Source organism: Dipodomys ordii, unplaced genomic scaffold, assembly GCF_000151885.1.
Source record: "Dipodomys ordii isolate 6190 unplaced genomic scaffold, Dord_2.0 Scaffold86, whole genome shotgun sequence".
NCBI lineage: Eukaryota > Metazoa > Chordata > Mammalia > Rodentia > Heteromyidae > Dipodomys > Dipodomys ordii.
This window is the reverse complement of record NW_012267302.1, coordinates 5914923-5929466: the sequence shown is the minus strand read 5'-3', so window position 1 is coordinate 5929466 and position 14544 is coordinate 5914923. Positions and strand designations below refer to the sequence as shown.

Sequence of the window (14544 nt, the reverse complement as noted above, 5' to 3'; positions counted from 1 at the left end):
GCCTGGGCGCTGTCCCTGAGCTCTTCAGCTCAAGGCTAGCGCTCTACCACTTGAGCCACAGCACCACTTCCAGTTTTCTGGTGATTTATTGGAGATTAGTGTCTCACAGACTTTCCTGCCTGGACTGGCTTTGAATCATAATCCTCAGATCTCAGCCTCCAGAGTAGCTAGGATTATAGGCATGAGCCACCAACACCTGGCCCTCTCTTTCTGTTCTAAATGGAGCTTTTCTAGATCATATTTATAATCTAGCAAGTGGACCAGCAGGAGTTGGGGAAAACGTTCTAGCTAGATCGTATTTGACTGGAGGATCTTAAGTTATGAGAACATGGTCTCAGCAGGTATTCACCTAAGAGACCAAGGGGAGCAGAAGGTACCTAAACTCCAGGCTGAGCCTGGGCCATCAGACTTTACCCTGGTAACACACGTGGGTTCACATAGGGGTGGGCTTTCCTGAGTGAAAGGGAGCACCCTTCTTTGCCTCTCCTCCATGTACAAAGCTGGGAACTGTACCGGGAGAGGAGAACTATGAGTGATTCCTGACTCCCAGTGCTATGACACAGTTAGATATGGGTTTAACCTCTGTGGCCTAAGCAGAAGCTTACTTACTAATTGAAAGTCATACCTTTGTTTTGTTCTTGTTTTTTTTTTTTTTTGTTGTTGTTGTTGTTCTGGTCCTGGAGTGTGAACTCAGGGCACTGGCATTGTCCCTGAGCAGTGTTTGAGATCCAAGCTAGCGCTCTACCACTTCTGGTTTTGGGGTTTTTTTATTTTTATTTTTATTTTTTTTTGGTGGTGGTTAATTGGAGATAAGAGTCTCAAAGACTTTGCTGCCCGGCTGGCTTCGAACCACGAGCCTTTGATTTCAGCCTCCTGAGTAGCTAGGATTACAGGTGTGAGCCATTGATGCTTGGTGAGGGTATTACCTTTTGTCCTGATTCAGAAGTTGGAAGAAGAAAAAAGTTACATACAACCAGACAGACATTCAGTTGCTATTCACCACACACACACACACACACACACACACACACACACACACACACACACACACACACACACACACACACACACACACACCACATTTGTGTGGCAAGGCACTGTCTCTCAGCTTTTCACTCTACCATATCACTTGAGCCACAGATGCACTTCCAGCTTTTTGCTGGAAGGTCTCACAGACTTTCCTGCCTGGACTGGAAAGTCCTCAGATCTCAGCCTCCTGAGTATCTAGGATTACAGGAGTGAGCCACCAACACTTAGTTTAAAAAAAATGTATTTAATGCTTGTTTTATTTATATTATTTTACACACATAATTACATCCTCTTTCATTAACATATTTTTGGTGCCTTGTGATTTGTAAGTATAACTATTATAAACCTGTTTTAAAAGCACATTATTCCAAGAAAACTTAGTGCAAAGTATCAGACATATAAACTATTCTGAGGATTCACAAGTAAAGACTGTTGCCAACCACCTCACTGAGAGACGTGAGTTGTGCATTCTCGGCCCGTCCTCTGTGGAGATCTACGTGTGAGTGCCCACGTACCTGTGTGCACAGCTTACTGAACATGGAATTACCTGTTGTCTACCGTGTCTTGCCAGGTCAGGAAGCTGTGATGTATAGGTAATTCAGGCAGCTTCCTGGCTTCTGTGTGCCTGTCACGTTGTCTTTCTTGCCTATTCCTGGGTTGAGATAAACCTGTTAGGTGGAGATAAAGCTAACCAAAGGCCATCTGTGTGTGTGAGGAAGGAGGAATGTCACACCAAACCCAGCTCAACCCCACCTGCAGGTGGCTGCAAGGGAGTGGCTTCCTCCTCCTGGCCTGTGCCCTGCTCCATCATTTCAGGTTGGAGTGTGAGGATGGCACTAAGGCGGGGAGGGGGGGCAGCTTGGTAAGGGTTCTTGCCGCTTGGAATCACTTGATGCCCTCTCACGTAGTCGAGTGACTATGCGTGTGCAGAACTGGTGAGTTTGGGAAGTAACGAAAACTTGGGAGGCTTGGTGAGAGCAAAGACAATTAAAAAAAAAAGAATTTTAGTCTGCTATTCCAAAACTGCAGGGACCCAAACTGTGGCCTGCTGAGCTGGTGGACTGCTCTGCCTCTTGACAGCAAGGGTGCCTGCTTCTGGCTCCTCACCATATGGGCAAGAAAGACCCGAGAAATGAACACCAGACTGGTTCCCTCCTGTGGCCTAGACTTTGTCCTTTATGGCCTGGAGGAAACCCAGGGCTGTGATGCTTCAGCCCTGGGGTAGGGCTGGGCGTTGTCCTCCGTTTTTTTCTGTGTGCATGTTGCAGGTGGATGGATTGTCTTCCTTCTCTGAGCTCACTTCTCTTTGACCTTTGTCCATCCAGGTGTTTCTTCCACCACAGATCTCTTCTGAGGCTGCCCGTGGCCACCAGGCCCAGGTCCTCCTCGCTGAGGAGTCTGAGGTTGGCCTGACATGAGGCTCCCATGTGTCCCTACCCCTCGTGCCCTGGGGCCTGGTGGATGGCTCCTTGGGAAGCGAGTGCATGGTCACAGCCTTGCTCAGAGCCTCCTTGCTCCTCTTTTTCTCATGGCTTGGATTTGCAGCCGCTTAATTTTCATGATCAGTTCACATCACCCTATGTAGCCAGGAAACATGAAAACAGATGGTTTCTCCTCCACTTTTCTAGAGGGAGTGTCATTCTAGAAGCCATTTCTGGTCTCCCAGAGGGTGTCTTGAGACTTGCCCTCCCCTGGGGGTTTATAAATTGCATGTCCCGAGTACACTTCTCTCAACAACTCAGATGTTGTATTGTCCCTGTGTCAGTGTGGTGTTCTGTTGGACTGTTGTCTGTTTCTGAGGCTGGGTGTTTCCATGTTCATTTGGGTGTGCTGTGTATATATTGCATGACATTTCAAGAACATACATGTTTGTCCATACAGAGGCCGAGTCATCATGTCCCCACCTAGCTGTGTCACTGCAGGAGCCCCGGGCGCTGAACCCTCCCTGCACGCATGACTGCACGCCCTGTCTCATGCTCCTCATGCTTTTCCTTTGGGTCTGAGTCCCCCCCCCCCAAACCTTTGTCTTTTTCCCAAGGCCTTACGTGGAGGAACCACGCCACGTGAAGGTGCAGAAGGGCTCAGAGCCCCTGGGCATCTCCATTGTGAGTGGAGAGAAGGGTGGCATCTATGTCTCCAAAGTGACCGTGGGGAGTATCGCCCACCAGGCTGGCCTTGAGTATGGGGACCAGTTGCTCGAGGTAAGAGGGCATGGCCCCTTTTCTCTTTCCCTTTCCTCCTCCTCTGAAAAAGCATTGTTTCCAGGCCTCAGCCCCTCCCCTGGCCCATCATAGAACCTACCCTGGGTGTCTCCCCCAGTTCAATGGTATAAACCTGCGGAGTGCCACCGAGCAGCAGGCCCGGCTCATCATTGGGCAGCAGTGCGATACCATCACCATACTGGCCCAGTACAACCCACAGATGCACCAGCTCAGCAGCCACTCTCGCTCCAGGTGAGCCTCCCCCAAGGGCCCTTGGTCTGGGATGGAAAAGGTGGTTGTGGCAGGTATACTGCTCACAAGGGGGCGTCCGGTCCTTTCTGACTTGGGGTAGGGGAGGGGAAGAGGATCTGACAGCTTACAAGTTCTGGAGATTCTGTTACTGGTAAAGGGAGGGGAATAGCCTAGGACTTTGGAGAACGGCTGTCTATGCAGAACATGTCACAATAGAGGCCTTGTGATAGTCAAGAGCACAAGCATTTGGGGACAAGCTTCTTCTTCTTTTTTTTTTTGTTTTTGGTCTGGGTATGTAGTTCCTGAGCTTTTTTTTCTTTTCTTTTCTTTTTTTTTTTGCTCCAAGCTAGTGTTCTACTACTTGAGCCACAGTGGTACTTCCAGCTTTTTTGGTAGTTAATTGGAGATAAAGAGTTTCATGGACTTTTCTGGGTTTGAACCGTGATCCTCAGCTCTCAGCCTCCTGAGCGGCTAGGGTTACAGGTGTGAGTCACCAGTACCCAGCTCAGCGATAAGATTCTTGTTCAGTGGTTGATTGTCTTTCCACAAGCAAATGCTGGACACCTGCCTGTATTCATCCTTGTGCTCAGGGTTACAGAGCAGATGGCAGGAGCAGCTCTGCACAGCTGTACCACATGGCTCAGCAGGGGAGACAGATGCCGAGGCAGAGGACAGGGACAGTGGCTTCAAGGGCCCCTAGGCTGGACGCCTTTGGAGAGGATCTCTGAGTTGAGGTCTGACAGATCCTGGGGGCCAGGTGACAAGAGCCCCTAGCGTGTGTGCCTTGGCTCAGAGCACAGAGCAGTCTGACCTGTTACCCACTCACAGGCCAAATCTGGCTGTCACTATAGAGGTCGTGGCTCAGGGTAGCCGTGTGCATGTTCTGACTTCGGCCTTCTATCCCTAGCTCCCACCTGGACCCTGCTGGTGTACACTCCACTCTTCAGGGCAGCGGTGCCACCACCCCAGAGCACCCCTCAGTCATTGACCCACTGATGGAGCAGGACGAAGGCCCTGGCACCCCTCCAGCCAAGCAGAGCACTTCCAGCTCTAGGTGAGCAGATACAGGCGGTAGGAGCCCAGCTAGTCTTCTGCCTTTGTGGGGCTGAGCCACCTCAGAGGGGCGTGGGCACTGGGCACCCACCACATACCAGGTCCTGAAAGATCTGGGGTGGGAGAAAGACGTGTTCTTCCCGTTGTTTCTCCTTCCCTTGCCTCTTCCCTTCCTCTCTCATTTCCTCATGACTCCTTTGTTACCTCCCTTTTTCATTATCTCCTGTTGTTGCTTTCTTGTTTTCTGATTCAGTCTCCAGACACCATCCCACAGTCATTTCCATCTAAGCCCTGGGGGTTCTGGCTGGTGAGCATCACTGCTGTCCTCAGGGAGGTGCCAGGCTAGGGCCTGCCTGTGTGTGGCCAGTCATATGATCAGGGGTCTGCCAGAGCCATCCGGAGGTGCAAGGACTCTTGAGACAGCTAGGTGCAAATGTCACGAGCAGGCCCTGCAGAGAAGCCGGGCGGGGGGAGCAGCATCAGGGCTGGACAGGTGCTCTTAAAAACGGCACATTCATCAGCCTGGCTGGGCACCAGCAGAGGGCCACCTAGGCTAGGGTGCAAAACTGTCGCTCCTCAGTCCTCAGGAGCCACTTTAGCAAAGCCCCAGCATCACCCAGAAGGAAGTGGTTCAGTACTGCCCGCCAGTACCCTGCCATGCGGGAACCTACTAGCCACCAGATTTTTACCTCAGGCAGGCTCCCCCCACCCCGCCCCCCACCCGGGAGGCTGCCGCTGTCCTACCTCCTTTACTTCCCTCACCAAAGTTCTTGATGGCAAAGACCCTGCTTGAGTTGGCTTGGGGAGCTGCTGTGCAGTGGACAGAACTGAGGCAGACAAAGCCGGGCGCTGGTGGCTCACGCCTGTAATCCTAGCTACTCAGGAGGCTGAGATCTGAGGATCACGGTTCAAAGCCAGCCCAGGCAGGAGAGACTATGAGACTCCTATCTCCAATAAACCACCAGAAAACCGGAAGTGGCGCTGTAGCTCAAGTGGTAGAGTGTTCGCCTTGAGCTAAAGAGCTGAGGGACAGCGCCCAGGCCCAGAGTTCAAGCCCCACGACCAACAAAAAAAAAAATAAAAGAACTGAGGCAGACATGCACGGTCCACGTGGGAGGGATGCCTCCTCAGGCATTGGAAGGATGTGGGGAGAGGAAGCAGGACCATTGGCTTCAGCTCTGCCCTTTACTGGCTTTGTGGCCTCTGGTCTTGTTTTCTTCCCCACCCCTACCCCGACCCCCACCTCTCTGCCTCTTGTCCTGTCAATGTGTCGGTGAGACCTGAGCCGCAGGGTAAGCCTACCTCTCAGCCCCCTGGGGTTCTCAGGCTGGTAAAACACACAGGCGCTCAGGGTGCCAGCCATTGCTTTGTCTCTTCACACGTGCCTTCTTCCCTCTGCATGATCCTTCCTCAAAGGATGTTGGGAGATGCCAGCAAGAAGACGGCGGAGCCCCGAGTTGTCTCCCTCAAGAAGTCCCCACTGGAGCTTGGAGTGCACGTGTGTGGCGGGAACTTGCGCGGGGTGTTTGTGGCCGAGGTGGAGGATGACAGTGCTGCCCGAGGACCCGATGGCCTTGTGCCGGGAGACCTCATCCTCGAGGTAAGTCTGCTGCTTGGAAGGCCAGGCCCCGTCTGCCCTCTTGCTTTGCCTCGTCGTCATCATCATCGTTGTCTAGTTGACCCGTAAGTGTTGATGACTTGTCGTTGTAAACCTGCAAGGTTACCCGGTCCCTCAGGAGGGGCCACTGGGCAGCGAGCAGGCCGCCATGGCAGACTGAGGCTCAGTCTCAGCTTGGGTCTCCGCCAGCCAGAAGGAAGTGTGCATTATCGAGAGCAGCAGGCCCTGGAGCTGGTGGGAGGGTGCCCTCTCCATCTCAGTGAGGAGATGGCACAGAGGTGGCACAGGTGCTGTTTTAAGAGCTGGGGGCCCAGTGGAGGTGGAGCAGAGGCTCAGCAGGGGACCCAGAGGCCAGGAAGCATGCACAGGGCTGGGGTGCTGGGGAGACCAACAAGGATCCAAGCCTTTTCTGTGTTGGGGTTGGGGAGGGTAGGCAGAGTCAGATCTGGGGATGTGGACTCTGCCTTGATGCCCAAACTGGCCACTCCCTTCTCATCCTGGCCCCCCTGTCCTTGGTCAGTATGGCAACCAGGAGGTACGGAATAAGACTGTGGAGGAGGTGTATGTGGAGATGCTGAAGCCCAAAGATGGCGTCCGCCTGAAGGTGCAGTACCGCCCTGAGGAATTCGCCAGGATCAAGGGCCTCCCTGGAGACAGCTTCTACATCAGGTGCCAGTAGAGGGGATCTGGGGCCAAGGGAGGGGCTCTGCTGGGGATGGTTCTGGTGACTGGATCCTCTGTGTTCCTTTGCCCCCAAGGCTGGGCCAGCATCCACATTACTCATGTCTGAGGTGAGGTGCTTTTGACTTAGGAATATCCTGAGGGACATCCTTAGGGGACCACATGGACTCCCTCTCTGGGGTTTAGGGCTGTGGAGTTGTCATCTCCATTCACCAGTGTCTTCAGAGTTCTCTGTGGTGGATGTGGATTTCAGTTGCCTAATGTGCCTCTAAGTATCAGGAGACCCCGGCACATGCAGACAACATCAGGCATCCTCTAGAGTGGGCGTGGAGCTGCCCCGATTCTCCCTGAGGTAGCTTTGCGACAGCAGAACGGATGGGAGCGGCGATAGGGGTGGGCGTCAATGTTTCCGTCTTAGGGTGGCCCGCCTGTCACAGGGTCTGGGGGCCTTCGCTTCTGTGGATGGGAAAGGCTCATTTGGAGTGAGCCCACAGTGTTAGGGAAGGAACTGGAATGCCTGTGTCTTATTCAGTAAAGCACGGGACTCCCTCTTTTAAAAACCATCCAAAGGATGGAGATCTTGTGTTGGTGCCTGGGGACAGCCTGGAACCTGGTAGCAGACCTAGCAGCCTGTCTGCCTAAGGCTGTTTCCTCGGCAGCCTGTGCCCTCCTGATACAATGCCCTATGTCCCATCGTCCAGGGCCCTGTATGACCGGCTAGCAGAGGTGGAGCCTGAGCTGAGTTTTAAGAAAGATGACATCCTCTATGTGGATGACACCTTGCCCCAGGGCACGTTTGGGTCCTGGATGGCTTGGCAGCTGGATGAAAATGCCCAGAAGATCCAGCGCGGACAGATTCCCAGCAAATATGTGTAAGTGTTCTGCCTTTCGGAGGCGGGCAAGGCCGAGCCTGTCAGCTGGGGAACTCGCTGTTGCTCACTCAACTTCAGGGTTGCACCTGTTGCTAAAATCAGTTGTCTAGGAGCTAGGCTGAAGTGATGTGTAGAAGCCTGGGAGCAAGTAGGAGTATGACTTATTTTTTCCAACAGAGCTGAAGTTCTAGACCGTACACACGCCCCATGTACAATTCAGTGGTCTTTAGTATATTTATGGATATGTCCATTTCTGAGGCATTTCACTGCCTCCAAGAGAAACTCCATGCCCATTAGCGATTAGTCTATGTCAGTCTGTTTCCTTTTGCTATAACAAAGTACCGGAAGCAAGGAAATATACAAAGAAAACAAGTTTATTTAACTTTTATTTCTGGGTGCTGAGGGTGCATTATCGGGGCCCCATCTCATTGGCCTCTGGCAGGCCTCCTGGGCTGTCAACGTTATGGTGGGACACAAAAGGAGCCTGGGGTTGGTGATGTAGTTTTTGGTAGAGCGTTAGCCAATGAGCAAAAGCATCAGGTACTAAGTTCGAATCCCAGTCTCGGACCTAAAAAAAAAAAGCAGGGAGTGGGGAGCCAACCTTGTGCAGACGGGAGAGGTCACTGGGCTGGAGAGGAAAAGGGCACTCAAGTTTGCTCTTTCTATAGCAACCTACTCCTACGGGAACTGGGACCCCATGAGGACTGTGTTAGTCTCTTCCAAGGGCAGGGCCTGTAGTGACCTCACCGTCTTCCACAGGGTTCTACCTCTTAAAGCTTTCAGCCCCACACTGCCATAAAGGGGACTAAACTTTCAGCATCCAGCCTCTGGGGGACACATTGACACCATAGCACACCCCTAGCCTGGCCCCGGTGGGCGCCTCCTCCCCCCACGCCCTGTGGCTGCCTGCTGCCCTGCCACCATTAGTTCCAGGAGGCTTGAAGGGAACACAGAGGCCTGTGTTCCCTTCCTGTGTCTGCCTGGTGCTCCCCAGCACTGACATGTCCCGACCGCAGGATGGACCAGGAGTTCTCCAGGAGGCTCAGCATGTCTGAGGTGAAGGACGACACCGGCGCTGCCAAGACGCTGTCGGCGGCCGCTCGCCGGTCCTTCTTCCGCAGGAAGCACAAGCACAAGCGCAGCGGGTCTAAAGACGGGAAGGACCTCCTGGCCCTGGACACCTTTTCTAATGACTCCCTTCCGCTCTTTGAAGGCAAGTGGCGGCGGAGCTTGTGTTGCTGTGGGATCCCGGGTTGGGGGTGCCGAGGCGTCACCGGGGGCTGGAGGATGTATTTGCCCACAAATCTGGAGGCGGGCCCTGAGAAACTTGACTTCTCTGCCATGTCCATGTCTCAGCTGGCGGGTGCTCTATGCAGGGCTTCGTCTGGGGACCCAGGTTCCTAACGTCTTAAGGCTCTGCCATCTCCTGAGGGTCGCTCCCATCTCCATGGCTCAAAGCCAGCACCACTCAAATTCTGCCTCCTGGGTTAGGGGCCAAGGAAAGGATAAAAGTCTTTCCTGTTACTTCCTGGGCAGGCCTGGGCTACACGAGTATGCCTACCTGCAGGGGAAGCGATGGCACCTGAGGTTACATCCCTAGTAAGCAGAGGAAAAGGAGATGGGGCTGGATTGCAATGGGCGTTAAGACACCTGAGGGAGGATTGAAGCCGAAGAAAGTGTATGATGACGAGCCTGTATCAGTTGGCTGCAGTGTCTGCAGGGGCAGGCTAAGCCTGCCCCTGACTCCATGACTGATGGTGTCCACGGGTGCCTGCCACTTGGGACTTCATTGCTAAAGCCAGGGAGGTCCCAGGAAGGGCCTGGAGCTGCTCATTCTCTTGGCTCTGATTTGTGGTGTGAAAAGGGTGAGCAAGCTCAGGGAGCACAGGCCTGCTGCTGCCCAGGCTGAGCCCAGGACACATGTGTCTTTGCCTCTCAGACTCGGTGAGCCTGGCCTATCAACGGGTCCAGAAGGTAGACTGCACCTCGCTGAGGCCAGTCCTGATTCTGGGGCCATTACTGGATGTGGTGAAGGAGATGCTGGTGAACGAGGCACCTGGCAAGTTCTGCAGATGCCCGCTTGGTAAGGGAGCCCTCTTGTGCCTACTGGACTGTCTCCCTACCTACCTGCCTCCCTGCTCATGGACAGTGGGCCATGAACACAGCATTTCATGGCCCTGTTCACTTGGGACAGAGACATTTGAGGTCTCCAGCTCTCTCTGGGAGAGAAGACAATGTGGACCCCACACTGCCAAGTCCCTCTTCTCCCTACTCTGTCTGGCCTTCACAGGCCCAGGGCCTGACTTTTGCCTCTGTGCCCTGCAGAGGTGATGAAGGCCTCCCAGCAGGCCATAGAGCGGGGTGTCAAGGACTGTCTGTTTGTTGACTACAAGCGGAGGAGCGGCCATTTTGATGTGACCACCGTGGCTTCAATAAAGGAGATCACAGAAAAGGTACCCGTGGCTTTAGCCTGAGAGCTAGCTCTCCTCACTGCCACATGTCCCTGCTTTTATAACTAGCACTTGGACCACCCTCCCTCCTCTCCCCCCTCCCCCGCCCCGTGGGCATGGGACCTACCTGCACCTCGTGGTACCTGCTGCCTCTCCCTGCTGAGGGCATCCAAAGAGAGCTTTGGCCCTCAAGGGCAATCTGGGACAAGTCCCTGAGAGGGTGCTGAACTCATGGGCACTGTTTGTGAGGACAGACCCCACACACACACACCGCTGTAAGGATTGATGGTGTCTTGTGATGCCTTTGATGGCAGAAAGGAACAGCAGCTGCAAGTACACTTGGGAAGCCGCTGCTTGGAAAGCCAAGGAGCTGGCCTTCCTCAGGCCCTGGCCCTAGGCTGCTCTGTTTGCCTCTTTGGGCTTAAGTTTTCTTCTCTGTTAGACCAAAGTGTTGGTTGTCATAGTGGCAGGTACTTATTATGCAGCTGAAGTGGATGAACTCCCTCCGGTTGGGGAGCCTTCCTCAGGGAAGCTTTTGTGGGTCCAGAACAGTGGTGGGCAGGATGCCGCTGGGTGTGTGTGTGTGTTTGGTTTGCACTCTGCCTAGAGTGTAATGGAGCCCATGGATGGTATGGCAGTCCTAGTCATGCACATGCTCCCCTCCTCTGCCACGGGCCCCACGCATCCCTAACCAGCTCCTCCATCTGGCAGAATAATGGTCGTAAAGCCAGGTAGGGCTGCGTGGAAGAAGAGGCAGGATGAGATGTGGAGTTGAGGCTGGCTAGACCCCACTCACCGGTTGCCAGCTGTTGGGGCAAATGGCGGTGTGGGAGAGGGCAGGATGCTCTGGAGAAGGCCTCCTCCTTCTTGTCTGTGGGGACCTTTGTGAAGGCGGAGCTGTATGGGACAACAAGGGGGGGTCTCCTTGGTGGCAGAAGAGGTGTCTCCACAAGGGCTAGTCACCCTCACCTGCTCTCTCCAGTGCTTACTCTGTGCCCTGCTCCCCAGAACCGGCACTGCCTCCTGGACATTGCTCCACACGCCATCGAGCGTCTGCATCATATGCACATCTACCCCATCGTCATCTTCATCCACTATAAGAGCGCCAAGCACATCAAGTAGGTGTCTTGTCCTCTTCAGCGTGGGGTTGGGGCCCAGCGGGGTAGGGGTAAAGAACGGGAGCACCTGTCTTCCCTTCCAGCCTGTACCCATGGTCAGAGGCAGCATGAACTACCCATGGTGTCACCTTCTCCTGTCTGGGTGTCACTATAACTCCCAAGCCTGGTCAGCTTTGCTATGTAGCTCTCCTCCTGCCTGAGGTCAGCATAGTGATGGATGACCTGCTAGGTCCAGCTCGCCCATGCTCACTGAGGCGCCCCTTTCCTCTTGGCCGTTCTGTGCCTCTGGGTTCCCCATCTTCTCAGAGCAACCCCCAGAGGGTCTGAGGCTATTGCTTTATGGGGCACACCCAGGGTCTCTAACCACAGCCTAGGCTCGCTCCCTTCCCTCCCCCTTTGGAAGGCCCTGGCCGTGGGTGGTCCAAGGAAGGGCAGAGGAGGACCTGGGAGGCACCGAGTTCAGCCAAGTCCCCCGCCCTCCGCTGTCCTGACAGGGAGCAGAGAGACCCTGTCTACTTAAGGGACAAGGTGACGCAGAGGCATTCCAAAGAGCAGTTTGAGACAGCTCAGAAGATCGAGCAGGAGTACAGCAGGTACTTCACAGGTAGGTGCTCAGGGCCTGGACAGGACGTGGAAGTAGAGCTCCTTGGAGGGGGACAGTGCTGTGCTATGTCCTTTTGTTACAAGTGAACCACCGCCCTGAAGTCCCAGGCCACTGTCAGCGTTTCTCTAGGCCACAGGGTTAAGCTCACCAGCACCTTTGGACATCATTTTGACATACATGTGCTGTGGCCCTCTCTCTCAGCAGCACTGGGCAGAGTCCCCCGCTCGACAGAAATCTGCAAGGCCCTCAGGGAGCTAGCAGTGTAGGCGGCCATCTGTCCCCAGCAACCCCCTAGGGTAGGCCACTTGCCGCGGGTTTACTGAGGAAAAAAAAATTCTCGGCTGATAGAAGTGTGGCTGCAGTGTACCTGCCACGTTTCACCTCTAGGCTTCCAATTTCATGGGTTGACTCAGCCAGGTGTAGGGGCCAGGGCAGAGGATGGGCTACAGTTGCAGCCACATCACGGGGAGCACAGCACGTCTGCTTGATCAGATTGCTCCTGTGAGCACCACTTTGTCTTTTCCTTTCTGGCTCACCACTGAAACCAATGGAGAAATGAAGTTTAACTGAAGTACACAGAGCACAAGCCCTGATTTTAAATTAGACTTACACACTGCCCGTCTCCGGAGCAGTTTCTAAGTGCTTGCTGCCACCTTGTGACCCGGTCTCCTTTATGGGGGTCACACCCAGAGTGGCCTGGCCTGGTGTCCTCCCATGTGGGTGTCGGTGCTCACTTTTGCTCCGCTGGCCCCTGGGCTGAGGACTCCCCATTCCTTAGCTCCCTCCTGGTGTGGGATCATGTTGCGGGACCTGCTGCTGGCCAGGCCTTCACCACGTGCTCACACACCACTGTCTTGCCTGCTGCCCCATCCTTGGTCCTTGCCATGTGCCGAGGCCCAGCCCCCGCCAAAGTATCATCCTGATGTTGGTGGAGGTTTCTCCAGGGGGGGCAGTTTTCCTTTGCCCCATTTCCCAGGGAGGGAAGAAAGCTAGCTGGGTGGGGCAGAGATGCCACATGGTTTGCAGATAGGCAAGTGCTAGAGCACAACCCAAGGGTCTTTACTGGGAACCTTTACATGGAACTAAGTGGTCCATGTGTGTCTGTGGGGGGGGGCTCTTCTGCAGGAGTCGTCCAGGGAGGGGCCCTGTCCAGCATCTGCGCCCAGATCTTGGCAATGGTCAGCCAAGAACAAAGCAAAGTCCTGTGGATCCCTGCCTGCCCACTCTAGAAGGCCGTGCCAGGAGGCAACTCGGCCAGCCTGATGGTGGGGAGACCTGGCTCCCTCTTCTCCAGTGACTGAAGACAGATGCTTGTCTGTCTACGGATCGGCCAGGAAGGATCCGGAACCAGGACTCCAGAAGCACCTCCCTCACAGACGGAGGGTAGCAGTCACACCACAGGGATTCTGGCCCAGGCCAGCAGGCTGCTCCTCCCAAGAGTGCTTTATACAGACACTTGACACAGGGGTTCAACGCCCACCTTCCTATAGCCAGCCGACCAGAGATGCTGCACAGAGAACCTTCAGATCACAAGTTTACAAGCCTTTTCTAAGTATTTGGTTGTTTATGTTTACTTGAATGGCTCCATGCTGTGGGTGCCCAGCCCCTGCCCTACCCCCACCCCTGCTCATCCCTCTGTTGCTTTTGTTTTGGTTTTCTTCTACAAAATGTCCCTGGAACCTCCTGGGGGGAGGGAGGGGAGGAAGGGCTGGGAAGTGGGGGCACCTTACTTCCGGAGGTTCTTGTTGGTGGGACCAGAGCTGTGGCAGACCTCACCTCCTGGAGGGAACATGGTGACTGAAGGTGCTCAGATCGCCCACTGGTGGGGGAGGATCAGTGCCTTGTGGGGCCAACTCACTGTAGCAGCGTGTTCCTCCCACGACACCAACCCATGCTGGACTGGGGCAGAGGGGAGGCAGCTTTGGCACTCTGACACCCTCGCCTTTCCTCCTGCCTCTCCGGTCGCTCTTGCTTCCCCAGCTGTGGTTATTGTCCAGTCCTTGCGGGCCCCTGTTGCGGGGCTTTATGGCTTCTCAGCAGCACAGTTGGGTCATGGGCAGGGTCTTCAGTGGGGCAGGTGCATGCCACATTCCACCCAGGTTCCACAAGCCCTGACACCCTAAACAGTGCAATGTGTGCGGGGTCGTCCTGGCTCTGTACAGCATAGAAGGTACATTGTTCTTTGGTATGAATCCACTCAACTTTCAGACTCTGAAATGAGAGTTTCTTAGGGAAAACGTAATGGCCAAGAGCCTAATAGAAAAATCTTGGAAGAATACCCAGGACCTCAGCCTTCATCTTGGTTATAGTGCTCACAGCATGAGCCTGACTCTGTGAGGATGTCTGCAGTCTTTATTGAATTTGTTTCTCTTTTTTTCTTTTTTATTTCTTTCTTTCTTTTTTTTTTTTTTTGTTTGCACTTCTGACGCCAGATACTCTTTCTTGGCTGAAGATTTGCTGTGGTTCCTCCTTAAACTTTGTGTCTTGCTAATAGGTACTGTAAGCGGCTCCAAGCATCATTGGGGGGAGGGGGTAGGACCTATATTTTAATACTGTTCCTAACATTTCATTTTACTAGCAAGAAATCTTTGATTTCATCTTATTCTTTGTACTTGTAGACACTAGATTATAGTTTAGCCATTACTGACACTTTTTTTTTTAAAAAA

General features: G+C 53.9%; 1 protein-coding gene across 1 annotated transcript in view; it reads left to right on the top strand.

Moving 5' to 3' along the window:
- Dlg5 (discs, large homolog 5 (Drosophila)) overlaps positions 1–13558 on the top strand; it is a 58413-nt gene extending 44855 nt beyond the window's left edge. The window contains exons 20-31 of the mRNA XM_013025695.1: positions 3068–3230; positions 3349–3482; positions 4390–4536; positions 5952–6135; positions 6674–6822; positions 7536–7706; positions 8723–8919; positions 9646–9789; positions 10032–10159; positions 11165–11274; positions 11769–11878; positions 13004–13558. Coding sequence (XP_012881149.1) covers positions 3068–3230; positions 3349–3482; positions 4390–4536; positions 5952–6135; positions 6674–6822; positions 7536–7706; positions 8723–8919; positions 9646–9789; positions 10032–10159; positions 11165–11274; positions 11769–11878; positions 13004–13107 — 1741 coding nt within the window. The 3' untranslated portion in view covers positions 13108–13558. The remainder of the gene's footprint in view (positions 1–3067; positions 3231–3348; positions 3483–4389; positions 4537–5951; positions 6136–6673; positions 6823–7535; positions 7707–8722; positions 8920–9645; positions 9790–10031; positions 10160–11164; positions 11275–11768; positions 11879–13003) is intronic.
- Positions 13559–14544: the final 986 nt, after the last annotated feature.